This window comes from Dama dama, chromosome 5 (assembly GCF_033118175.1).
Source record: "Dama dama isolate Ldn47 chromosome 5, ASM3311817v1, whole genome shotgun sequence".
NCBI classification, from domain to species: Eukaryota; Metazoa; Chordata; class Mammalia; order Artiodactyla; family Cervidae; genus Dama; species Dama dama.
This window is the reverse complement of record NC_083685.1, coordinates 106,537,487-106,563,917: the sequence shown is the minus strand read 5'-3', so window position 1 is coordinate 106,563,917 and position 26,431 is coordinate 106,537,487. Positions and strand designations below refer to the sequence as shown.

Genomic DNA, 26,431 nt, shown 5'->3' with positions numbered 1-26,431 from the left:
CAGGCCTCAGGTAAGGACTGCTAAATAGGACCCTGGCCTTGGTAACATGCTCTCATTGCCTAACTAATCCACAGAAAAGAGTCTGGAAGAACTATCAGTCCAGTAGGTAAGGAGCTAACTGATGCAAATTTCAGGATGAGAAACACAGAAAAAAGAAAGGGGTGGAGAAAAGAAGGAAGTTCAGCCAGATGCATTTAAAACCTCTCTTCTCAAGGAGGAGTTCAAAATGAGAGGGGGCCTTTCAGGGCAGAGCTGCAGTGACACCCAGGGCCCCAGGAGAATGAGACGAGTGCAAGTGAGCCAGGCTTGAAAGGCTGGGTGCAGGGGGTGGGAAGGCAGCGGCACAGGAAGGAGGCTGGGCGCCCATCTGGAGAGCCAAGGGGCTGGGGCTGCTGAACAGATGGAGTGAAAGTTGCAGCTGGTGGAAATGCACTTTCATGTGTAAAGTTTGGTCCACGGAGGATAGCGATTTCCAACTCCGAAGGCAGCAGTGGGCAGGTGGCTCTGCTCCATGCTCCGCCTTCTCCCCCCACTGCCACCCAGAAATCTCAACAGCGGCTCTATGCCAGGACTCAGCCACTGTGCCTTCCGCCAGCATCCCTTTCAACAGGCAGGAGCTGGCATGGGAATACCAGGGCACCGCCAGGATGGCAGAGGCCCGCGAGGCTTCAGCAGCTGAAGGGGACAAGGGAGGATTAATCCAGCGTCCCCAGGAGGGGACTGAGAGGACCGAGAACAGACACGGAGGTAGAGGGAGGGAATAAGACCTTCCAAAGCTGTTCACGACATGCACACTGGGTCTCTGCTCTCGTTTCGGTTGAGCTTTGGTTGAACAGGAGGAAAACAGGGAAATGTCAGAACGCGGCAGACTCTGAGGCTCTGGGCTCATTTTATCTCAGCCTCAAGAGAAGTTTCTTGAGGAGAGACTATATCTGCAGTTTTTTAAGAAATATTTGCCCACCAGAGCTTTAAGAGATAAAGTGCTTTTTACATTCTCTAGCTCTCACAGACAGCTACCTGTTCTAGTACATTTAGACCTTCGCCTGCGGGAATAGAGGCCGTAAGTGACAGTTCTTGGGGGAACCGGCCCCCCAGCCAAGTTAACCACACCCACGTGGGAGCAGCTTGGGTCATGAACACCAAGCTCTGCCTCTTCTCTTTCTCTCCTTTTTTGTGCGAGGCTGTACTCCTGGTCATCAAGCACAGAAATGGCCAACTCTCTCTTGTTAAAATCCAAATGCTTTTTTTAGAATATGTGATTTTGTTTCTTTAAAAAACAACAACAACAAAAACAAAAAATACCCAGACTGAAACCTAGTCCTTTATCTCTATTGTGTCCGTTTTCCCAAGAGATGTCACCGTTGGAGAAAATAACTTAAATATTCTTGGAGTGGAGGTAGTCTCTCTCTTCCTAGTGGGATGTCTTCTTGGCTCCCTTCCCAAACTTGGCATCAAGACCGAGACCTATGGAAAGAGAGAGTATGGCCTTAACTTTAAGGGGAGAAATGAAGTCTACAAATTATTTGGGGGTGAGAAGTGGGATGTGCCTTGGTCTCCAATGGAAAGAGAGAGTATGGCCTTAACTTTAAGGGGAGAAATGAAGTCTACAAATTATTTGGGGGTGAGAAGTGGGATGTGCCTTGGTCTCCAAAATTGGAGCTTTAAATAAAACTATAATTTTCAAACATTAGTTTTATAAAACCTCCTCAGAGAAAAGAGATTAGTATCAAATGAAAAAAAATCACCAAGATACTGATAAATTACACTTGTATATAAAATACAGCAGGGGTTTTCCTGGCAGTCCAGTGGTTAAGACTCCTTGCTTCCACTACAGGGGGCACTGGTTCAATCCCTGGTGGGGGAACTAAGATCCTGTGTGCTCCATGGTGTAGCCAAAAATAAAAAAACAAAAAACCAGCAAGACTGAATGAAATTTAAGAGTCAAACTTCTAGTTCTTTCAGCTCACCCACAGCAGTGCCAATTAGTAGGGAATAAGTATAATAATTTTACCCTGCTCAGTGTCTGGGGAAAAAAGAATCATTGGAAAGAAATCATTCAAATGAAATGTTCCTTAGGAAGGCTGGATTACAGGTAATGCTTCCTTTTCTTTTTTAAAGAAATCTGCTCTAAAATAACACATTACACAAATATACAAGTAAGTATTAAGGGAAAAAAAAATAAAGTTCCTTTGTATGGCCTAGAGCTGCATGCTCTGGATGTAACTTACCCAAGAACACCAGCACAGTGCCCACCCACTGCATGGGGCTGATGGGGTTGGCGAAGAGGATCACAGATGCCAAAATGGTGAAGAACTTTCGAGTTGTGGTGATGATGGAGCAGGTCAGAGGACCAAAATACACAACTGTCATGAAGATGAAGCTCTAGAGAAAGACAGAAAGACAAAGTCAGGCTGGTTCCTGGGTATCTACCAAGAAAAGTCTGTAACAGGACATCAGAGCTGATCTTGCCACCCTCTTCTCCCAGTCTCTCTTGGGGAAGCCAAGCCATCACCCATCAAGGCACTCACCTGGCCCAGGGCACTAGTCAGGCCAAAGAGGAGGATGTTATAGATGACTGCAGGATACCTTTCGGCAAAGCTTAAGAACTCCCAGAGCTCCCCGGTGAACAGGATTCCTAGAAAGAAACATCCAAAGATGAATGGTGCATCCTGTGTGCCCATACTCACACACGTACACCTGCAGAGGCCTGCGTAAGTGCTCTGAAGTGGGGGAGGGCAAGGGAAAATGTATAGCATGAGTTTGTATTGTCCCATCAAGTATCTCCTATTTTTCTGATTAGAGAAACTAACTGAAGACTCTTCTGGGAAATACTTAGAAGTTAATGAGTTACTTCTGCCAAAGTGATGGAAAGAAGCAAACCTCAGATGCTGTGAAGATACTGATCCACACATCCCTAGCTCAAGGCAGCCCCAAGCACTGGTCGATTCCAGCCATCAGCAGCCTCCTCTGTTAACCCTAGTGTGTTGTATGAAAAATACTCCCTGTGTGTGCCCAGACTTGAAAAAAAAAGTTAGAAGGCACTGATTTAAAAGCAAACACATTCATGTTTGAACAGTCTTCAGTATTCACCACACAGCAATGTCTCATCTACATCAGAGGAGGGTGAGTTCCCAGGGCACCCCTGCATTTTACTACTGTGCGTCTTCCCATGATACCTCACAAAGATCTATTCCTGATTGTGCCAGTACAAGCAACAAGCAGAGCTGACTGGTGAAAGTTTCTCCAAGAAGGCTTCTCAAGGGCTTGGACAATAAGGCATCTGGGAACGGAGGCTGACCTTTGGCCTGGGCAAAGAGCACAGCTGGCACCAGAGCTAGAGATTAAGTGGATGAAGGCAGTCTGCCCTCTGCTGATACACAGAAAGAACAGCAGAACCACTCCTTACCAGCTCCCAGCAGCAATGTCGACCAAAGGTTGATGTTCAGCATCATGTGGTTGGAGCCTGTTTGGTAGTGAGCTCGCATGTGGTCCTGGGAAACACCGGTCAGTCCATCCAGGGTTAGAGACAAGAGCTGGGAAAGAAAGAGTACAGACTGCAGTAAGAAGGCCCCTGGGGCCCTCCCTAACTCAGGACACAGACCTCTCACTTTTCTGAGATCCCTCAGAAAGCCGCTGCCTTAAGAGAGAGTCCTCAGAACAAAACATTGCCATTTGCCCACAAGCAGAGGATGACAACAGACCATGTGAGCTCCCTCCTGCCCCCAGCCCTGGAAGGACAGGTGATCTGAGCCACACAGATGTAATGTGATCAGAGCAGGGCAGGAAGCCTACCACTTCTCAATGCAATGCTGTGAAGCCTGGCATGCAGGGGCCTAGAATAGGCTGTGGTGAGCCAAACACATTCTTCCACTAAGGGTGGAGAGAGGAAATCTAATCCCAGCATGTTAGCCTCCTGGCTTGGGAGTCCAGTGTTCCAGAGACTGGATTCTGTGGTCACATTGCCGGATTAGAATCCAGGGAAATATTGGACATAATTTGTTCAGTCATGTCTGACTCCTTGGGACCCCATGGACTGTAGCCAGCCAGGCTCCTCTGTCCATGGGATTTCCCAGGCAAGAATACTGGAGTGGGTTGCCATTTCCTATTCCAGGGGATCTTTCCAACCCAGGGATCAAACCTGTGTCTGTTAGGTATAACCTGCATTGGCAGGAGGGTTCTTTACCCCTAGCGCCACCTGGGAAGCCTATGTTAGCCACTAACTCTGCCAATTAACAGCCGTATGGCCATGAGCGAACGATTTAACTTTTCTTTGCCTCATTTTCTTCATCTGTAAAAGGCAGATTAATACTAAGTTATAAAGTTATTGTAAAAATTAACTAGTTTTCATGTAGAACACTTGAAACAGTACCTAATACCTAGTAAGCAATAGCTACTATAATATTATTGACAGGAAAGTAGGATTTATTGGTGGGCAGGAAGAAGGAGGGGACAGCACCCTCACAGGTGCAGGGCCCGCCATTTGTCCAGAGGACTACAATTAGGGACGTATTTGACCCTACAGCCATCTGGGATGAGCCGCTTTTCTGCCACTACAGTTTCAAATTCATCTGCGTGAAACTCAGTAGATCCCTACTTCTTGGCGATGTGGATCTTCTGGTGGCCAGGAACTTGAACTTGGCCCTGTGGAGGGCCTCAATCATATGCCCCTTGTTCTGCAGCTTGGTGTGAATAGACATTTTAACTTGGCCAAAGTGGACTCTGGCCACTGCGCTGCGGGCTTTCCAAAGGCACCACGCGTACCTGTCTGGAGCCTAGATTGGGGACAGCATGCCAGGCATGAATGTCCACTGGCCAGAGTTATCTCCAAGGTCCCTTAGGGCAATCTATACAGGCAACAGGCTGCATACACTACCAAGGAGGCTGCTGTTTGCAGCCATTGCACACTGGGCCCCCATGGGGAAAAGAACATGGTTGGATTAACTGGCTATATAGTATTATTTTTAACTCTGACTTCCAACTTTCTTGGAAAGCCACAGTGAGAGACATACTATTCCTTTCCTCTTTACTCTCAGGTCTCAGGGACCTCACATCAGCATTTAGACATGGGCCTCAGAGTTATCTCTTCCCCAGAAGGAGAGCTGAACTGTTGTGAAATATTCTAGGCTCCCCACTACAGCCTTAGCAGGGCCAAGGACCCTGCAGCAAGAGACAGAGACCAGAAACGGGGGGCAAGAAACATCACTTATCTCTCTCAAAACATATAACTGGCCTTCTGTATGTGCAGGGGGCGGATATTCCTGTTAAGATTACTGGAAAAGGGTTCCTTTCCCAACAGGATTACATACCAGGAGCAGCTCTCCATAGCCAATTGTGTGTTCTTCTATCCCGACTACTTTTTTGGGTTTGTACATGAAAAGGGCCACTCCAGCCACAATTAGCAACACACACAGGTACTTGGCCATTGGGTACTTCTTCTTCAAGAGGGTCACTCCAAGGAGCATGACTACAGGGAAGAAACAGGGTGGAAAATTCAGGCACCCATAGAGACTGTTGAGACCAATAATCTCCTAGGAGCCAAAGACTCGTGGGGAAAAAAGAATGTCTGAGAAGGAGAGCTGACAGAGGACAAAAAGAGGAGAGTGCAAGACTAGCACCTCTGTAGAGATGACTGTGCAACAAGATTGAGCGAAGAATATAAAGCAGAGAAAGGTAGAGAACAAAGACTCCAGGAAGGAACCTGGCAAAGGTGGGGCAGTAGGGAAGAGTGAGAAATTGAGAATAAGGAAACTGATGATCAAATGGGATTTCGGGTATCTAATGACAATGTAGGCCACCAAAACGACTGACCATGTGAAGCAGATGAGGTCAGCTTCTAGCTCACAGTGAGGATTACCAGCTAATGAACACCAAACACAACAGGAAGTGATACAGATGACAGGATGGGCAGGAGGAAGGGATGCAGGGAAGTCCCTACAGATAGCAATGGTGAGATGACAAAGCTCAGAGGAATAGAGCCCTAGTAGGGGAGGATCAAGCTCACTACAGGAAGACTGAGGATGGACGACAGCGACCATCTTCTGCTTACCTGGGATGGGCTTGCAGGATTTACCAAGGACCTGAAATTAAATTGAGCAAAAATAATTTATGAGCGTCTTTGACATGCTAGGTACTGAACTGGGTGCTACATAAGATGCGTAAGTTAGCGTGGGGCCTGCACCAGAGACTATAGCCTCAGAAACCGGCTCTATCATGGCCCACCCACCATCACTAAATGTCAGATCTGTGGTTCTTCACACTCTTCATTTCCCAGACACATTCTCCTTTTATTTAAGTCACAGACCTGAGGGAAGAATCTTTCATCCTTTTGAACTTCTGAGCCAACCCTCACCCCACCCTGAGGTTTCACCTGAGTTGGGTAGTTGACAAACTGTAGCGCCGAGTTGCTGGAGACCATAGCACCCAGATAGGAGACAGAGCACGCAGCATAGAGCCAGCTCCGGGTACGATCCACTCTGGTAGTGTCAAAAAACTGGATCACTAGGAGAAGACAAAAGAAACATCCAAGAGAAAGTTGGTGGGCCTAGGAAGGACCACTGAGCAACAGTCAAAGCCACATGAAAGGAATTTATCTGTCAAATAAGATGAGAAGTACTTAGACCGAACTATTTCTGTCCTCTTAGATTGGGAAATCTCTGAAGATTCTCCAACTCTCCAATATCATCTAAACCTAACACAAGACCTCATGCAGGGCAGCGGTGGGGGGTGGGGGGGGTGGATGTTCATTCAGATCAAGGGACTAGTCAGCCCTGCTGCTAGCCCCCAGGGAACAAAGAGAACTGACACAAAAAGGAAAACTAAAAAGACAAAGAAAAAAGTTTTAAATATTCTCATTGGGATCGGGAATACAGATCCATTCTCTGCACATTTCTGACTGAGAAATTGATTTAGTTTAAGGAAACAGAAGTCCACCTTTTTCCCAAACCACTAATTTTATAAGTCTAATAGAGAAGCTGTTGTTAGCACTAAAAGGGCTGAGGGTCTTGAGAGTTAGACCTAATGCCTAGGATACACAGGGAACGGGACACACAACAGATTATTATCTAAGTACTCACAGATCTTGGCAAACACAGCATTGACCACACATTGGATGAAGACCAAAGTTAAGGCAAAAGTGAAGGTCTCCTGCTTGGCTCCCTCCCCATACTTTCCTCTTGTTCTAAGAATAAAATAGACGAGAAAGAGACGAATTAATATACTTCCCTCAGGGTCCTCTAGTAATTCAGAGCCACTGAACGCTTTGAAATTCTTTTGCTTCTCTAGACTTAGGGAAAGTTTGGTAAGGATCACCGGGCACATTTACAACAGGAGCCAATTATATTGGAGCCAGAAATTAGATACTCCAGGCTGCTAATCAGAGAACCGAATGAAACAAACTGTGTGTGTGTGTACACACATATCCGTACAGGATGATGCTGAAGGAAACGTGAAAAATTGTGTGTGTACACATATCCGTACAGGATGGAGCTGAATGAAACGTGAAAAATTTGGTGAAACGACGTACACCGGGGCAGGGCCGAGGGCGAAGTAATCAGGAACCTGCAAGAATATAGGAGTTCCAAGGACAGCCCAGCACGGGAAACCTAAGTCTGCAAAACCCAGTCCTTTAGAACCAACAGGAAAAACATCAATTAAGGGAAGAAAAATAACCACCTCCCGAGAATCTAGGAACCAACTTTGGCGTTTTGTATAACCCTTGGGAGGTTTAGCAGCAAAGGGGTCAGGATGCCGGGAGAGCAGAAGGGGCCAAAGGGAACACTGGGGCTAGGGGCGGGAGGACCGCGAGCCTGAACCTGACCAAAGGCTGGGAGACAAGGCAGGATGGAGCGGGCGGGCGGGGGTGGTGGTGCGGTGGTGGGGGTATGCGTTCCCACCCTGGGGATCCGCTCACATCTTTTCCTGCAGGATCCCATAGTAGAAATAGCAGACAAAGACGCCGAGGAAGCAGAGCGGCAGACGCAGCCGGTCGGGCACCAGGGAGCTGCTAGCGGCCATGAGACGCCCGGAGGACCCAACCGGAGACCCGCTCACAGCCGGCAGCGGCGGCGGTGACAAGTCCAGCCGGACATCGCCGACCGGCGAGAGGGGCCTCATAGGAGCTGCATGAGACCGCCGCTGAGGAGGGCCCCAGCAGCCACCGCCGGAACTGCCAGCTCAGAACCACCGAGGGGAAAACTCCTCAAAACCCAGAACCCGCTTCCAAGGAAAGGAGACCCACCCTGGGGCCTCGGCCTCGTCCCTGATGGCCAGGGGAGCCAGCTGAATGCAGGGCAACGCCTCGCCCTCGAGACTTTCCGATCAGGCAACTCCGAGGACAACTGCGACCCGGAGCGCGACGGGATGGTCTAGGCGATACGCGGACGTGGAATGATGACGTATGAGGATGTGGAGGTAACCAATTGGCTACTCTATGCAAAGACAGACAGGTGGGTGGGAAGGAGGAGTACGCCGGCCGAGCAAATCGAATAGCCTTTTTCCCGGTCGGCTGTCAGGCTTCTGCTGGGTCCTAACTCACGGAAACTGTCAATGTAACCTCAGCGCCCCCTAGCGGGTCCCCAGCGTCCCCAACTCTACCTCTTTATCAGAAGGGCGTTCAAGACCTGTCTTTGGGGAGCCATCCTCCTCCTAGAGCACATCACAAGGCTCCCAAGGGCGGCAGGGCTCTTGTCTCAGCTCGGTCACTTAAAGGCAGGGTAACCTGTGCGTGTCACCTAAATGCCGAGCTACAATTTTCCTAATCTATATATATAGTCCATAGGAATTAGTAATAGCCACTTTGTCACCTCTTGACTGTTGAGGATCAAATGAGCTGAGCTTGGTGAAAGTGTTTTATAAACTGTAAAAGTGTGCTGTGCAAGTTTAAGGTATTTATTAGTCATGACTCGTTCTCAACTCTGATCTTATTTCCTCACATCTAGAGATGGAAATGGAAGCTTGCTGAAGTGGATTTTCTTCAGGGTCTTACAACTCACCAACAAGGGAGCAAACCCTCCTGCATTAATGAACGCCTATTGGGCCCCCACCTGATGACACCAGGAGCTAAAGCCAGACTAACCCCAGGGTTTGCGACTACCAGCCTCAAGCCCCACGGTAGTCACTGGACTCTGGGCTGCTCTCTGGGTAGAGGCTTCTTCTCCCCTTCCAGCAGCCTACTTCTCTGGCACGGCCTCAGGCAAAGGAAGGAAACTCGGGGCAGCACCACACCCATCCCTCTGGGCCTGACTCACTAAGACTTTGGGGGTAGGCCAAACATCTTTCAGGGGAGGGGCAAGAAGTAGAAATAGGGTCTGTCCCCAGCTCTGTCTCCTTTATATTAATTGGGGAGGGGGACCCCCACACTTTTGCTCTCTTACCCAGTGGCTTCCTGTACTGAATTAGCTGATGATTCCTGGGCACCAAGCTAGGGTTCCAGTCCCAGCTCTGCCTTTTTCCTAGCTGGGACTTCAAACAATTCATTTGACCTCTGAGTCAAGTTTCCTCAGTTGAAATTAATGGAAATATAATAACTGGGAGAGTACTGTGGTTAGAAGAATGGGCACTGGAATCAAATGATCTGGTTCCCAATCCTAGCTCCCCCATTTGTCCTTCCCTTATTAGTACAGTGGGATTTATCACATCAGATGGTTTATGATATTTCAATGACCTTTTAAGTAAAGCATTTTACAGTGTATCTGTTGCTTACCTAGCTAATTCATGGTAGTTGGGATAGCCTGGTTTGTTTTGAGGTTTTATGAGATAGATGCAATTGTAGTTATTATGACTGCCCTTAAGGTAGTCAACTTTTTACCCATACAATGGGGATAATGTCTTTGTGAAAATGCTTTGTAAATTGCAAATCACTAACAGAATGGTGGGTTGGTTATTCTCATTTCCCCCACAAAGCTCTTACAGGTGGGGCACTATAAAGCTGATAGGCTGCAAGAGGACCAGAACAGTTTCTTCTACCATCTGTGTTGTAGGTGCTCACTCATGTGAAAAGAACACTCAGAAGGAGCTAAAGCTTCCCTAAAACTGTGCCCAGAGATTCAATCTGAATGCCATTCCCTTGTCTTGTAAATTGCCAAACTGTTTCCCCTTGGTCACCTTCATTTCCCAGGTAAAATCTACTCTCCGTTAGGGTGTTTTTCCAGACTCACCCAAGAAAGGATGACTTCCCCAACTAACTCCTTCACCCCCCATCCACCGCACTCTTCATTCAGGATATCCCTTCCCTGGCTGCACTGTTTATGTGTCCATGTAGAGGAGGCAAGCCTGCTGTCCTGAGGACACAGACTTTGGAACCATCCACCCAACATTATGTGTTAAGTAAAGGCGCCTCTTGAAGACATGGATGAAGTGATTAATGAATGATACCCTCAATCTCCATCCTGCTCCCTAACCCCCAAAGTATTTAACAGAAACTCTAGCTGCTGGGAATACTTATTTATTTGGTCTATTAACACCAAGATCTGCAAAAAAAAAAAAAAAACAAACCTTCTAAACACAGGATAATAAAACTTGAACATTAACATTCTTCAATTTTGTGTAAGCTCTGCAGTACGGAAAATATACAAACTTCAAACAGCTGCAAAAATAGTGTCTTTGGGAGAAAATAGAGTTTCTACATCAATACAAGAAAAATAGGCATTTTCCTAATCGAACCCAGTCCTGGAACAGGTGGAGGGTGGAGAGTCGCCATTTGCCACCCAGAGGAATGCCAGCTCTCCCTCTCCCCCACGACCCACCTGGGGTTGGGCAGGCTGGGCTGCTACTTAAGACAATCTTAGGGTGAAAGCGAGATGAAAATGCCACTTGGGAAAACACCTGGTTCCCCCTCTGCCAGCAGCTGGATTGGTCAAGTGTCATGGCCCTTTCAGGCTGCTTTGGTCAGCTCCTCCAGTGAGAGGGTGGCATGCAGATGGGACTGACAGGATGGGGGTATCTGTTTGGGTCTCCTTGTCTATGTCTGAAGGAGAGGGAAGGAAATCTGTGGTGTCCCCTCTCCTTCAACCATGGCCAGCTCACTCCATGATAAAGACAAGGGTCCCGTACACAGCCCTTTGGACTCATACCCAGGAGTGGGGGACCCAAGACCTTCTGGGTGAGTTTTCCACCAAGTGAGAGAGGTGGCAAGAACACAGGTGTGACTTGTGAGCTGCCCAGCTATTAGTGGACAAAGCAGGTCCCCTCACATTTGAAGGGGCCAGTGTTCATCAGAAAGAGGACCCAGGGCTTTGACACAATAAATGAAAGTGCTCAAAGGCCGAGAGGGAAGGGCTCCTTCATCCCCCACCTCAGGGGAGCTAGGGAGGGTCCTGCCACCAAGGCACTGGTCTCCATGGTAAAGTGGAGGTAAAGCTCCCTCAGACCACCAGGGAGCTCTGGAAAAGCACAGGCTCTTCTGATGGTGGGGTGCGCTGCCACGGCTCAAAGGGCAGTGAGGAGGCCTTGGAGGCCTCTGGATCTTTCCGAGGCGGTGGCCTGGAGCTGGCAGGGGGAAGCGGGGAGCCCGGGCTTGAGGGGCAGTTACGGAAGATGAAGCCCATGCTGGGGAAGAGGGGCTTCATCAAGCTGACGGGGCAGAAGGCCGAGCCGGTTGGGTTGAAATGGACTTTGTTCTTGTCAGGACAGGAAGTCAGGAAGGCCAGGTCAGGACCTGGGGACCTGGAGGATGGAGACAGAAACACAAACAGCCAGTGAGAAGGGATGAGAGGCGTCGCAGCGTCAGGGGAGCTGGGTCTCTGTTCCAGCAGGTTGGTAGCTTGACCAAAAAAAACGACAGGCTACTGAGCAACAACCAGTGTTTAGGCCCCTCAGCTCTCCATGTTTTAGAAACAGGGCTAAACAACCGGAAATCTACTTTAGCTAAAAACAGAAGGGATTAAAGCTAGACAGGAAGGAGAACTTCCTGACTGTGATTCTAGAAGAAGAGACTGAGAGACCTTTTAATTTGAGAGATTTTTATCAGTGAACAGTGTTTTAGGGGCAGACCTCTTGCCTGAAAACAGAGATCCTAGCAAAGTGACTTTCTTAGACTTTTTATAGCCTGAAGCTGAGATTCTCAGCCTCCCCATTATTGGCGTTTGGAGCTGGATTACTCTTGCCTGTGGGGAACTATCCTGTGCATCCTAGGATGTTTGACAGCATCCCTGGCCTCTACCCACTGTATGCCAGTAGCACTACTACCCCATGCTGTGACAACCAAAAATGCCTCTTGACGTTGCCAGATGTCCCCTCAGAGGAAAACTACCCCTCATTGAAATCTCCGGGCCTCAAAAATCTAATTCTTGAGCAGATTGAAAGGATTTAAAAGGTATGATTTTCAAAAACCCTTGCTGAAAGCAAAGGACAGCAGTTAGACCTTATCAGCAGATCTAGGTTCTAACTTACCATGTGCTCTTGGCCTAACCTGCCTCACCTAACGTGGGAAGAATCCCTACTCTGTCGATCACGTAGGGGAAATGGAAGGATTAAAACAGGTCAGGTCAGAGAGTTCTAGAGTAAGGAATCCTTATGATAAAATAAAAGGTTCTTTCCCCCAAAAGAATGTCTGGCCATGCTTCAAGGGTGAAGAGCCCCAAGAAGCTGCCAGTTGTGAGGATTCCAGGCAAGAACACAAACATGTGAGAAGACAGTCGAGCTCTGTGCCAGAGCTTCCCATTGCCTAACTTTTTCTTGAAGTGTAACATAAACACAAAGAAAATGCACTCAGTGCGCAGCTTGATAAACTGATCACCATTTTAATTGTAGTACCATTTAATTTTAATTCTAACCATCCCAAACCCAGGGAGAAGAGCAAGGTATGTGGAGGAGGGCAGATGTTGGCCCAGTGTGGGAGGTGGGAGGAAAGGTGGAAGGAAGGGAGGGCCCATGTGTGGGGTGTGTTTGGAAGCCTGGGGTCCCAGAGAACTCCACAGTGGCAAGGTGTCCCCTGACTGAGATGGACTTACAAGAATCCCACTTTAGGAAGAGGCAGGGGATGGGCAGGAGAGGGCATGCCCTTGACCTAAGCAGGCACAGAGGAGGAGGGTGACCGAGGGAAGACTCAGTAACGCTCGAAGGACATGACAACCAGCATGACCCTGAACAGCTTGATTCCCTCCCTGGGAAATCCAGGCTCTCTTACTGGCTAGGCAGCCAGGAAGAGGAAAACATGAAAGAAGAACGACTAAACAGAAGAACTCCCCAGTAGGAAAGTTCATACAATGAAGAGATGCCAATGAGTTGAGAATTTCTGTCGCAGGATATCTTAGAAAGTAACTGACGGCTCACCACCTTGCTTAAAAGAGTTAACATAGGGGCAAGAAGCTGGATGAGATGGCTTTACCCCTCTTCTGGCCTTAAGAGCCTATAAAAGAATAAAGTTAAGCAGCAGCCTAACTGTCACGAGCAATTCCAGTCTGTAATCATTCAACTATACCGTGCACTGGGGAAGGAGACAGGGTCCAGAGTCTGCTTCAGCTATAAGATCTGGCCTTTTCCCTCTCACCCACCCCAGAGGACCGAGGATTCCAGGAGAAATGGCAACAGTGATGATGCGAGCAAACCCCCAGTGCCCATGATTTTCCCCGTAACTCCCTCTGGGTTATGTATGTACCTCCTGCTACTACCAAGGGTCATCCTGTCCCTTTTCTGGGATACAGATAGAGCCATCAAGCCCCCAAGCCCTGTCCTGGCTAAATCTCCACTCACAGACCATAACTGAACTTCCTGACTGCTGTCGAAACCATAGCTTCCACTGTGCAAAGGCCCCAAGGAACATTACAGTGGTAGCGGGAATGTGATGAGCTCTCTTCCCAGCTCCTGCTAAGCGGGGCCATGAGCATTTGGAAAGCTTTGGCTCTGGATTCTCTGTGCTAATGGGAGGGAACAGTAGTAAAGAAATCAATTTAAGAATGACTTCTGAATTGTCCAGGCTGGTTTGGGAATATTCCATAGTCCTTACTTGCAAGGACTGGAAATTTCTGTCGGGAAGTTGATGACACTTGAACCACTGCAGCTGCAGGGTGAAGATTTGACTCAGAAGCAGTATGAAAGCTCTTTAGGCTCCCCCGGCCGTGCCAGTGGGCATGAGGCACTTCTAAACTCTGCCTGAAGAGAATTACTAATATGTTCTCTCTCTCTCTCATTATGGTCTAACAAATTCTCACACCTTCCGTGGGGATGGAAAAAAAATAGAAGAAACCAAGGGTTTAAGTTTCAGATCTCTTTCCTTTCCAGCTCCTGCTGCGCTTGTGGCTGGCATGTGGGCAGAGAGCAGGTTTCTATGGAGATCATGATAAGGTTCTCAGAGGAGGTAATGTCAACAAGTTTGATCATGGAAAAACTGCAGTACTGATTGTCTATGGCTGACAGTGTCTCCTGACAAGAGGGAGTCCGAGCCTGAAGAGGGGCCTATCTGGTGGGACACCATAGGGCTTAGCCAACACTCTGGCCCCCTCCCTCGCATGCCCAGACCCCCACCAACCAGCTGAGGTACTCACGTGGCCTCTTCAAACACCCGTACTCTCTCACAGCCTTCTGGGGGCTCCCGTTTGAAGACATAGCTGTGATTGGGCCGAGGGGAGGCGGCAAAAGCAAGAACTGGAGATGGGCTGCCCTCTTCAAGGAAGGTGGGGTGGCCTGGGGAGGAAGCTGCACACAGAGTAAGGCTGAGTCGAGTGGCCCCAGAGGAAGTCTCAGCTTCCCCAGGCTCAGGCCTGGGTGTAAATGGGTGGGACTGGGAGACATGGCACTGTGAGGGGCAGTGGTTCTGTTCATCCAGATTGTTTGTCTACGCTCTACCTTAAAACATCTTTGAGGCAGCTTACAAAATTATAGCTTCTGTTATACAGGGTAAAAAAATACAGTTGAATTGAGGGAAAAGTCTGGTCTAATACCAATTCCATATGCCCCGGAGGTAGACTGCGACTGGAACTCCAAGTCTCAGATTGAAAAGAATCCTAACGTCTGTGTCTCTGCCTTCTTCCAAGACTGCACCACCCTGCCTGCCAACATACCACAGCTTCTTCCTTTCCACGGTCTTGAAAATCTATCCATTCTTCCAGGAAGAGCTCTTCTACTGACTCAGACAAGCAATCTTTACTCACCCCACTTGTGGGATAAGATTCCTCTCATTTTCCACACAGCAAATGTACTTTGCCGAGGTTTCAAATATTGACTTTATCTGTGTTTATCTCACATTTATTATTATTCTATGCTCTGTTCACCTCTGTATTGTCAGATCATGCCTTTGACCAGCCTACCTGATGGGGCTGCTATGAGGATCAAGTCAGGTGATGCAGGCAACAGTGCCTGCATGTTAGAATGTTAGGATCATTCACACAGGAAAGAGGACTCGTGTCTTATCCTCTCAGTGATGCAATCACGGAGGAAGCACAAAGTGGAGATCTGGAGTGAGAAAGCTTGGGTTTTGATCTGGGTCAGACTGTGTGGCCAGGGGCAAGGGTCATTCTTTTATCTGTAGCGCTCACACCTGCCCTGAGATGTGTGCCTGGTTATGGGTACCGTCAACACTTGATGGGCTCATGGGTTCTCCACTACGGCCAGACCTCAGCCAAAAAATGGAGGTGGGAGGGACTGCTTCTCTGGATTACAAGTGAAAATTAAATAAAACTGTAAGTGCAGAAGCTTCGTATAAGTTATAAATCAAAATCTATATCAAGGATCAATATAACATACAGAATGAAGATATTCTAGCTGGTTAGTGAGTAAAAGTGCCCGGCCAGAAGCTGATGAGTTGGGAAAGGGTGCAGAGGTGACCCCATACTCAGCATGGGCCATGCGGCCTTGGCCTCCCCAGCTTACCTTTGTCATTGGGGACGGACGCCAGCTCTTCAGCTGCACCCCGGTGTTCCTCACGGCTGGTCTGGCCAGAAGGCTGGGGGGATGCCAGGGGCATGGAGGGAGAGCTGGCAAGGTTTCCAGGCTCCAGGAGGAGGAGGGGGTGATCACAGCTGCCGCTCTGGGGGGGAGCTGGGGCGCGGTGCCCATCAGGGATTTCAAGGATCTGCCGAGGAAGAGTGGGGATGGGGACTCTCAGGCCTGTCCCGTCAGGCCATCAGGACTGCAGGGACCCTTAGGATCCTCCCCTCACCATTGTCCTGGTCCTCTATTCACAACATGGTGACACCATTTCTTCACTTCCCTGACTTTCCCAACCACCTCCATCAGGGCGCTTTGTTCTTTTCCCTCATGGACAGCACGTTATAACCACACATTTTATGGTTTCATCCACATGTGGCTCCCACTAGGCTGTATGCCTCACGAGGGCAGGAGCCTCTGTGTAGGCTCTGGGAACACAAAGGTGAACAACACATGGGGGCACGAAAAGGGGCAAGCCAGCAGGACACCGTAAGGCCACTGCAGTAAAAATGTGCAGGTTAGTATCATGTATTAAATACACACTTCCTGTTTTAACATTCAGTCGTACTTGTATCAACAGCTCACCAATCTGTATGCACGTGTAAAATCCTACATATATGCACATTAAAAATCAACCAGCAAGTAAATCATAAACTGAGGAGTGTGCCCATTAGAATTATATTAATACTGCCCAACTGGCATTCCCCAATTGTCCTGTGTCAGTATAAAAATGTGCCTGAGACTGCAGAAAAGGGAGCAAATAATCCGTCTGGGAGTGGAGGGGGGGGAGAAGGCTGCAAAAGGCAGCTGGGCATGAAGGATGAACTCGTGTGACCAGGTAGCGATGGAGGAAAGGGAAGCAGTAACTCGGGCACAGCTGGGTGGTGGTGATGGTGACAGTGACGAGGGTGCCAGGAGCACTGAGCTGATGCTTTGGCTGAAGAGTGACGCCTATTCTGCTCCTCCCAGCCAGAGGCCCTCCTCTCTGCCAACCCCTACTCCTTCTCTTTCTACTCACTGCCCCAAAGCCTTCCCAGCTTCACCCACCCAGCTCTGCCGTTCTTGTGGTCAAGTCCATTTGAGTCTAATAAACCCCATTTGTATTTCTCCCATGGGGTGGTGTTGGCACGCTGCTCTGTTGACAGGCGCATGGCCTGTGCACCCCCAGACGGTGTCCAGACTCAGCAAGATGCGGCTGTCTGTGCACCCAGGGTGTGGCCCCCACTCACCCGCAGCAGCTCCTCTTCACCCTGGTCCTTCACAAACACCTCCTCCAGCTCTTGGTTGAGCCCTTCCAGGCTCCGGTGCAGGCAGGGGCTGAGTCTCAGGACAGGGGACCCTGCGGGGAAGCTGGGAGGGGACGCCTGAGGAGGAGGCAGATGAGGCCATCACTGAACCCCACCAGACCCCATCCAGGTATCAGTTCTGACCAGTGGGTAACAGTCTTGTCTACACAGCAGAACCAAGTGGGTAAAGGAGAGTTTGGGGACAGTTACCAATTCAGTGGGGCTTTCTCTATAAGGCAGAGGTCCAGAGTGTGCTTTTAGAGTCTTTTAGAGTCTGTACTGCGGCCTCAAGTGTTCAGGGGGTGGGGATGGAGGACAGAGACATGCAGCATGTGCCCTTTCCAATGTTGCATCAGAACTTTCCCCGGCACTCAGGCCCTGCAGCGAGGAAGGGCTCGGAGGACCTGCCCGCGCCAGGGGGCCCAGCACGGAGGATGGGCGGGGAGAGGGCTGGGGGACAGACGTACCCTCAGTGCTCCCCGCACAGCATGGTCCCCTTGGAGTGGGGAGCCCCGCTCCTTCTCTTTCCCACTGCGGCTCAGCTTTGTCCTCTGCAGCTGTTGCTTCAACTTGGTGATCTGGCGGCCAGCAGAGGGGAGAGGACAGGCAGGTGAAGCAAAGCAAAGGTGCACGGGGTCCCCCCTCCCAGGTGTGCGTGCAAAGTCGCTTCAGGAGCGTCTGACTGTGTGCGAGCCCATGCACTGTGGCCTGCCAGGCTCCTCTGTCCATGGCATTCTCCAGGCAAGAATACTGGAGTGGGTTGCCATGCCCTCCTCCAGGGGATCTTCCCAACCCAGGGATCAAACCCCATATCTCTTACACTTCCTGCACTGGCAGGCAGGTGCTTTACCACTAGCGACACCTGGGAAGCCTCTCTCTCAGGCGTGGCTCCTGCCAAAAGCTCAGGATACATAAAATACATAAAAAGAAGATGGAAGTTAATCTTCCATCTCAAAATACTTCAGTGGTGTTCAAATCTGTGATGCTATGCTCACCAGGCAAGTTAGACACCATATTGACCAGATTATTGGATTTTTTTTTTTTTTTTGGATGTTTTGAATTACCATGTTTTTCCACAGGTGGCTCAGGTTCGAAAAAATAAAAAGTATACAACACTGAAACCATTTTTGTCTTTCACAGATTCCAAAGTTATGGAAAACTACTCTATTAATAAAAATGGGAAATGATGTTTTTACATTCACTCCTCAAAGTATATTCACAGCTATCTCAGAGGCCCTGGGACCAGGAAGGACAGAAGGAATTCCCCCTATTTTATTATGATTATTATTTGGGGGGCAGGGGCTGTGGTGGGTCTTCCTTGCTGCTCGAGGGCTTTCTCTTGTTGTGGCCCCTGAGCTGGGGCTACTCTTTGTTGCAGCACGTGGGTTTCTCATTGCAGTGGTTCCTCTTGCTGTGGAGATGGGCTCTAGACACATGGGCTTCAGGAGCTGCAGCTCTCAGGCTCTAGAGGGCTGGCTGGCTCAGTATGGCACACAGGCCAAGTTGCTCTGTGGGCATGTGGGATCTTCCTGGATCAGGGATGGAACCGGTGTCCCTTGCATTGAGGATTCTTAACCACTGGACCACCAGGGGAGCTCCCCCTGCCCCCATTTTAAAGTAGACTGTGCTGACCAAGGAGCAGCCTCTCCAGAAGGAATATCAGCTTTTGTCCCAACTTTACATCCGGTAACAATTATGGAGCATCATCAACAACTTCCAAAGTTATCCCAGTCACTTTGTAATTCTGGACCTACTGATCCTTAATGTAAATATTCTGATAATTACAAATTGCAAATACTTTGTATTTCCCACTAGCCTTAAATATTTCATCTTCTCCTACTGGGAGAATATGCAGGACAGGGAAACCTGGCGTGCTACAGTCCGTGGGGTGGCAAAGAGTCAGACGTGACTGAGCGACTCAACAACAACAACAATTCTCCTTCTGTTCTTGCAGCCAAGAGGGCAGAAGCTACTGCCCTGTAAACGGTGACCCCTGGCAAGCTGGTCCTCCTGGGGTGGGAGCCTTGGAATCCAGTCTATGGCTTTTTCTCTCCTCACCCTCAAACCCCAAGGGCCTTCATGAGAGGGAGGGAGGGCCAGGAAGGAGTGTTTGGGAACCTATCACTATTTTCACTAGTTTTCTCTGCTTTTATTTATTTATTTTTTTCTCTGCTTTTAAAAATAAGGCTGGATGAGTGGCTAAGTAGTGAGGTTGGAGGCTTCCAATTCCCAGAAAACTTGTTCTCTGTCTCTCTCTGGTCTCTGAACTGCTTATCTGGATGCAACCTCAAAGTGAAGAGGGAACAATGGCCACCCCCACCCTGAACTTGGCTGTTGGAGGGCAGCAGTAGGTTCGGGCCAAGCCCCTGCCTACAGGAGGGCTTGGGCTCATAAATCCAGGCCACCAGGAGGCTGGGAGGCAGCTACGAAGACGTCATCTCATCAGGAAGAGGCTAGATCAAGGCGGGTGAGACTGAAAATGTGGGTCCACTTTGGAGCAGATGGTGCTAGGAGGAGACAAGAGGCAGCTTCCCTGGCCGGGGCATCAAAGAGGGCGGTTACCTCTTTCCGGTGGTCTGTGCTGCCCCAGGACGCTGAGCGCTTGTGTGTGCAGGAGATGGCCCGCTCGCCTTCAAGCTCTTGCCAGGATAGGGGGGTCTGCAGGGAGAGAAACCCAGTGAGACAGCTCAGCTCCTCAAATGAGCCCTGGGGAAGCGACACACCATTTTCAGGACACAGGTGGTGGCTCTGGGTGGTCTTCTCTCACCTTCTCTCATCTCAACCCCCAGGATGCCGCCAGCCCCTCTTACTCTTTCAGGCTTCTCCACCTGCACTGCCTCTTCCCACATCCTCCAGCAAACTGTCCCTGATAAGCCAATGAGGACAACCTGCTCTTTACTCTCTTAAGACCTTTGCACATGGATTATAGCCCCAGAAAGTCCAGGTGCTTCTCCCCAGCAGTGAGGACGAGTTTTGTCCCTCTCTATCCTAACCAGGTCTAAACGAGCTTGAGTTCAGGGAACTGCTGGCATCCCTGATTCCCTGCCCATCTAAGAGCCCAGTACGGGCCCAGGTTCCTGTGAGTCTAATGAAAACAAGTTACCAGACGAGACCCCATTAAGGAGTCACTAATTGATAAGAGAGGGAAAAGCTCAACAGAGATGCCCTGCTCTCCATCTTGGACTGAAGCAGGAGACTTCTTGCAGCGTAGTGCCTCAAGCTTGTTCTGGGATGTTTCCCTGTCCATAGAGTGTTGGGGGCCCCAGCGTCCCCCTGAATACATGGCAGGAGGGATTTTCACAAAGAGGGGAGCCAGAATTCTGAACTCAACCCAGACGTCTGATCTCTCTTGGCTCTATCGCAGCTCCTTCTCCTAGGCCCTGCTCTGCCACTGTAAGAACCAGGCCCTCAGCCCACCATTCTTCCTCCCACTGAGCAGAAGACAGAGGACCCAGGATGGAGGCAGGGGCAGCTGTAGACCCACTTCCTGAGCCCCGCTGGAGGGGGGAAGCGGTTGACTGTAAGCATGAGGCAGAGGCGGACATGGTCCATCTCCCCCGCCAGCATCCCTACTTCCATTCCAAGGGAGGGGCCCAAGGGGGAGGCTCCAGTGGAACCAGTTCCTCTCTAACTTCTTTGCACAAGCTGCCAAAACCATGAGGGCCTGGGAACTGTCTCCTCCAACAGATCCGTTGACCTCCCCCGAGAGGTTGTTGCAAACAGAAAAGGGGGAGGATAAGAGGGAAAAAGCCCAACAACTCACCACCCAACAGCTGTTAAGAACAGCTCAGTGGGGGCAGTCTGAGCGGGGCTGTGGGAGCAGGCTGCCCTGCGCGACAGCTGCAGGAGAGGGGCCACAGGGGGCTGAGCCTCCCTTCTCTTCTTCTTCCTTCTGCCTCTTCCTTCTCCCAGCTGCCCACCCATCAGGACCTCTGCCGGGCCATGCAAGACAGCCAGGGTGAGACGACTGCCTCGACTCCTTTCTCTGAGGCCAGCACCACAAGGGGGACCCCTCCAGAGATGCAGCCCCACCGTCCCTTCTTCCGCAGAAGGGTGGACTCAGGCTGTACCCCAATGCCTGGAGGTGGAGCTGGCTTTGACAGGGGAAACCAAGCAGCTGGTCTGCTTCCAAATGCCCATCAGAGCATTGGCGGACACAGCCTCAGAAAATCCCCACCACTGCATATACTGAAAAGAGAGGAGAAGCCCCCTCTCCCATAGCCCCTGAGCTGGGCAGATGCACACACGTTCCTCTCTACCAGGTTTCCAAGCCAAACCAATATATAACTAGTTCTGCTCACTAGAGCTGAGCTCCACTCAAGCTTGTTGTCCCTGGAAAGATGGCAGAGGCTGCAGAGGAGGGGTGACAAAGGCTAAGGCGTCGCCCGTTTCTCCTCCTCTAGGAAGATACTGCACCCACAGGTGCGTGGTGAGAAGGCGGAAAATCAGCCACCTTCAGGCTTTCCCCCGGGTCTACTAACATCTCTTGAAAACTTTTCAACTGCCTCTTTCTTCTGAGGTATGTGAGGGGGTGGAAGGAGAAGTGTAGGCCAGCGCTAGAGGCTAGAATGGATGTGAAAACTCACGGCAGCTGGGATCCTCTCCTCTCTCAGTCCTCAGTCCACCGCACCTCAGTCTGCTCAGCAGCATCTGCTGGCAACTACTGCCTACTCTGTAAACTGTGCTACTAAAGGCCATCGCCCATCGCTTTGCCTCAACACCCACCCCTCGCCACAGACATCACCATCTTACCCTCCACCCTGGGCTCTCTGTCATACAGACAAATGTGGCTCCATCTCCTCTGTCTTTCCTTATCCCTTGACCCTCTAAGTCTGGCGTCCCCAACTAAGGCAGTGTGCTCTACCAGCTCTTCCCAGCCTTGCCATCAGGGAGCCCTTCTTAACTTTCCACCTCATGTGGCCTGTTGCCGCCCTCTGCATCTTCTCTGATCACGTGGGTTCAGAGCACACATCACATGTGCATTCAACAAAGAGTAACTGAATGCAAACTGTGTATCAGGTACTATTCCAGGTGCTAGGGAATATAACAACACACAAAAGAACAAAAATTCTCATCCCCTTTGAGTGTACATTCTAGGTGGAGGCACAGTTTAAACAGTGATAGGTAAAAGAGAAAAATACAGCAAAGACAGGAGATAGGAGGGACTGCCCTGGGACTCTAGTGGTTAAAAATCCACCTGCCAATGCAGGGAACATGGGTTCAATTCCCTGGTCTGGGAAGATGCCACACGCCTCAGAGCAACTAAACCTGTACACCACAACTGCTGAGCCTGTTGCCTAGAGCCCCGGTGCTCCACAAGAGAAGTCAAAGCCACTGCAGTGAGAAGCCCAGGCAACATCACAACTAGAGAGTCGTCCCCGCTCGCCACAATTAGAGAAAGCCTGTGAGCGGCAACAAAGACCCAGTGTAGCCAAAGGTAAATAATTTTTTTTTTTTAAAGAAAGACAATAGGAATGTTGGATTGGGGAACATGACTTTAAATGTCAGGGAAGTCCTCAGTGAAAAGGGAGAATCTGATGAAAACATGAAGGCGATGAGGAGTGAGCCACGGAGATATCACAGGTGATAGTGACCCACATGGAGGGAACAGCAAGTGCAAAGGTCCTGAAGCAGGAGGAGCCAGTCTGGCAGGTTTGTGAACGATAAGGAGATCGGTGTGGCTGGGATAGAGTGAGCAAGGGGCAAAGTAGTAGGCGACATCAGTAGGTGTGATAGATTGAAAATGGCCCCCCAAAGAAATCAGGTCCTAATCCCTGGGACCTGTTACTATTACCTTATATGAGAAAGCGTTTGCAGATACAATTAAGTTAAGGCTCTTGAGATGGGAAGTTTACCCTGGTGGGCCCTAATGCCATTAAAAGTGTCCTTGTAAGAGGGAAACAGAGACACTCACAGAAGATGTGACCCTGTGACTCACAGAAGAAGATGTGACCATGGAGGCAGACAGTGGAGTGATGTGGCCACAAGCCAAAGAATGCCGGCAGCCACCAGAAGCTGGAAGATGCAAGGAATGGGTCTCCCAAAGAGCCTCCAAAGAAGAGTATAGCCCAGCCAACACCTTGATCTTGGCCCAGTGGAATGAAATTCAGACTTTTGACTTTCAGAACTATGACAATAAACTGCCATCATTTTAAGCCACTAAGTTTGAGGTAATTTTTACATCAGCCTCAGGAACCTATACAGTAGGTTACCCTGTGTTTGAAGCCGCTTACACACTGCCGTTGAGTATTCTTCAGGCAGGCATGTGCACAGGTGTGGGCTTTGGCCACTCCAACTGAACTGGGAGCATCAAGAGAGGGACCATGTCTGTGCCTTATTTCCAGTGCTCCTGGGTAGACAGGCTCCTCCTCTTGAGTCTCACCCCAGACATCTGGTCCAAGGTCTCCTTGGAGCACAGAAAAGTCAAGGCTAAGGAAGGCTACTCTTCAAAGAGCAACCCTTTATGGCACAACAGGGGTCAAGCCAGGCTGTGTGACAGCACCATAAGTAGTTGTTCCAGATGGTCTTCTGGAAGCAGGATAAAGCTTGAGCTCAGCAGGCCAGTCGTGTTTGTCAAAGGGACTCACACACTGGAACAGATTTATTTTAACACCCTGGCCTTGGGGAGCAGCTGAGAGAGCAGGGCTACTTACTGGTCATGAGTGGCATCAGCCAACTATGCAGATGATGCTCGGATTATGCAAAACTGATGTGGGTTAGACCAAGGAAGCGTTGCCTGGGACTCTGAAGTCTCGGAGCAACATGTGGGAAAACTGGGTTAGGGTGAAGACAGCTTTCCAAACAGCAGCCTGATCTAACAAGAGGGCAGGGGTGAGATGGAGCCAAAACCCCCCAAACTGGAACCTCTTCCTCTGCCCCACAGCCTACTAAACTTCTGTCCAGATTCTGAGGCAGGAAGAGTCCTGGTCCTCACTTTCTCCAGTGACCTCAGCTGGGCTCTGAGGACACAACCCAGTGTGTACCTACTATGCGGATGTGCAGAGCAGCATGGTGCCTGACCTAGTATAGATGCTCAGTAACTACATGGCGAGCTGAAATTCAGCAGGGAATCAACCATTTGGGACTCTGGCCAGAAAAAGAGGCAGGGAGGGCTCTGAGGATGGTTGGCCAGCCAGCACCAAGAACTCTAGCTGCAGAGTTAGAGTTCTGTCTGGTCTCACAGTGTCTGCAACCCTCAAATTTTCCATCATGGACCCATTTTCAAATATTCTGAGTTGCCATCAAACCATATACTGAACAACTGGTTCTGCTCACCAGTTTGGGAAACAGGCATTGTGCCCAGACCCTCACAACCACAAAAAAAGGCCCGTGATGAGCAGACTGAGTTGTGTGTCATCACCAAATGCTGAGGCACTGTGTTGGGGAAAAGAGAAGGACAGCACAGAGGTCAGGAAAGTCATAGAAAGGGAAAACAAAGGGAAAAAACAGCCTTTCTAAACAAAGCCTGCCACCTCTGCCCTGATAGTCAAGGACTTAATCTAATTTTTTCCCCCAAAGGTAACTCAGACCTAAAGGGAGAAAAAGGGTCTATCATCGGGGCATTTCCCCACCTCACCTGGAGCCTGAAGAGGAAACGGGGCTAGGGATGAGCAGGATGGGGCCAGTCGAACAGGCACCCAGGGTTGCATCTGTCTGCAGGATGAGAACACCAGTGGCTCCAACAGTCATCCCACTGTGGTAAGACCACTTCCTCCCTTCAGAAGACTCCCAGAAAGAAGGGAGGGGGCAAAAAAAAAAAAAACAAAAAAAAAAGAAGGGAGGGGGCGACTGCCACCACCCGCCCAGGCCCAGCGCTGGGAGGGACTGGCCACAGCACTTGGTGGCCAGCTCTGAGTGACCAGCTGACCTGTGGGAGGGCAGACTGACCTGGACAATCCTGGCACAGTTTTCCGAGACAGAAAGACACCTCCAGATGATGGTGACGCCACAGAGGAACCTTCCTAGTCCTCACTGACTGTGCCTTCTGTGTCCAGCACCCACTGCACCCAAGTTCTTCCTTACACCCACCATGCTGACCTCTGGGAGATCTGGTCCTCTTGCTCCTGATGCACATCCTGGCTCAGAACATGAGCAGCTCCAAAGCCCTCCTTCCCAGATAACCACATTCACACCCCCTTAGAAGAACCAAATAAGGTCCACCCACATTCTCTTCCTCACTTGCCCCAAATATCTGGGTAAGCTAGCTCTCTACATCAGACAAGTTGCCTGGGAACCACCCATGCTTCCTTTGTGCTTTCCTAAGGGCTTAAAACACAGCTAAGCCCAAGGAGAGAATACTGGGACTGTTTGCAACCTGCTACCTTCAAGAACTGAGAACTTTAACTCCATCTTCTGCCTTGGGAGAAGCCTTGAGGACAGTGTGTTCTCATGTGAAACTTGCAGGGCTCTTGCCCGCTCCAGGGGTTTGGAGAGGGGAGCTGAGCTGCTTGGCCTACCCCATGACTGTGGCTGCTGTCCTCATTGCGAGTCCTGCCCCAGGAGCGCCAGGGTGATGAGGTCTTCAAACACACAGTCTGGTGGCTGGCTGGAGGGATGCATGAGGAGGGGTGGAGGCAGGGGTCGGCGGCACAACTAATAGAGCAGAAGAGGGGGCCTTCCAAATGTGGTGGAAGTACTACCCTGGTGTGGCTAGAAGACAGCACAGGAGGTGGGGGAGGGGTGGGATGTCCCCCCCTCAAGCTCAAAGGAATTAGGAAAAGGTGCTGGCATCATCTATTTTTAGCAACTGCTGCAGTCCATGGGGTCACAAAGAGTCGGACTGAACTGAACTGAAAGCTTTCAAGAATTTTGGTAGGTCTGGCCTCGCTACCTTCCCTCCACTCTTCACTACACCCCTTGTATCTCCCCCATCTCCAGTCCTTTCTAGGTGATGTAGCTGTGCTCTGTAAGGAAGGAGTACCAGTTACTTTGGGAGATGTCAGGAGAGGCTTGGGTTCCTGGTGTAATCCCAGTGTTGAAGAAGGTAGCTTGTGCCAGGCCAGGGTGCTTAAGGCAGGAATTTGAATGGAGCCCAAAACCTAGAAGCAGAAAACTCCCAGAAGGCCAGGAATGAAAGACGGGCCGAGCACATACTTGGGTTTGGATGCCTATGTTGATCAGAATTCTCCCACCTCCTCACTGCAGCCACAATATTGACAGGTTGCTAAGAGTTCCTCGAGGGCTGGAGCCGATCCCAGGGAAAGAGGAAAGCTGCAAAGCTCAGCCTTGCCAGACCCATGGAGGCGCATCGCTGACCTCTGTCTCGCTGTGGCAAGAAGCCCAGA

At 50.0% G+C, this 26,431-nt stretch overlaps 2 protein-coding genes and 1 non-coding gene across 5 annotated transcripts in view; all 3 read right to left on the bottom strand.

Moving 5' to 3' along the window:
* Nucleotides 1-1,221: 1,221 nt before the first annotated feature.
* SLC35B1 (solute carrier family 35 member B1) lies at nucleotides 1,222-8,177 on the bottom strand. Its single transcript, XM_061143776.1, has 9 exons — nucleotides 7,910-8,177; nucleotides 7,074-7,177; nucleotides 6,368-6,498; nucleotides 6,047-6,077; nucleotides 5,307-5,464; nucleotides 3,407-3,533; nucleotides 2,529-2,635; nucleotides 2,229-2,382; nucleotides 1,222-1,464 (listed from the first exon to the last, which is right to left on the bottom strand). Exons 1-9 carry the CDS (start codon nucleotides 8,110-8,112, stop codon nucleotides 1,412-1,414), a joined length of 1,068 nt encoding a protein of 355 aa, XP_060999759.1. The 5' UTR covers nucleotides 8,113-8,177; the 3' UTR covers nucleotides 1,222-1,411.
* On the bottom strand, nucleotides 4,817-4,951 carry LOC133058143 (small nucleolar RNA SNORA70). The gene has a single exon (XR_009693252.1). It is a non-coding gene; the product is annotated as a small nucleolar RNA SNORA70 (small nucleolar RNA).
* Nucleotides 8,178-10,425: 2,248 nt separating the features above from the next.
* Nucleotides 10,426-26,431, bottom strand: part of FAM117A (family with sequence similarity 117 member A) — a 42,644-nt gene continuing 26,638 nt past the window's right edge. For all 3 annotated transcript variants that reach the window (XM_061143773.1, XM_061143774.1, XM_061143775.1), the window contains exons 3-8: nucleotides 19,710-19,805; nucleotides 17,615-17,725; nucleotides 17,091-17,225; nucleotides 15,805-16,006; nucleotides 14,481-14,631; nucleotides 10,426-11,661 (exon numbers count right to left, since the gene is read on the bottom strand). In XM_061143773.1, the coding sequence (XP_060999756.1) occupies nucleotides 11,361-11,661; nucleotides 14,481-14,631; nucleotides 15,805-16,006; nucleotides 17,091-17,225; nucleotides 17,615-17,725; nucleotides 19,710-19,805 (996 nt within the window). In that variant the 3' untranslated portion in view covers nucleotides 10,426-11,360. The remainder of the gene's footprint in view (nucleotides 11,662-14,480; nucleotides 14,632-15,804; nucleotides 16,007-17,090; nucleotides 17,226-17,614; nucleotides 17,726-19,709; nucleotides 19,806-26,431) is intronic.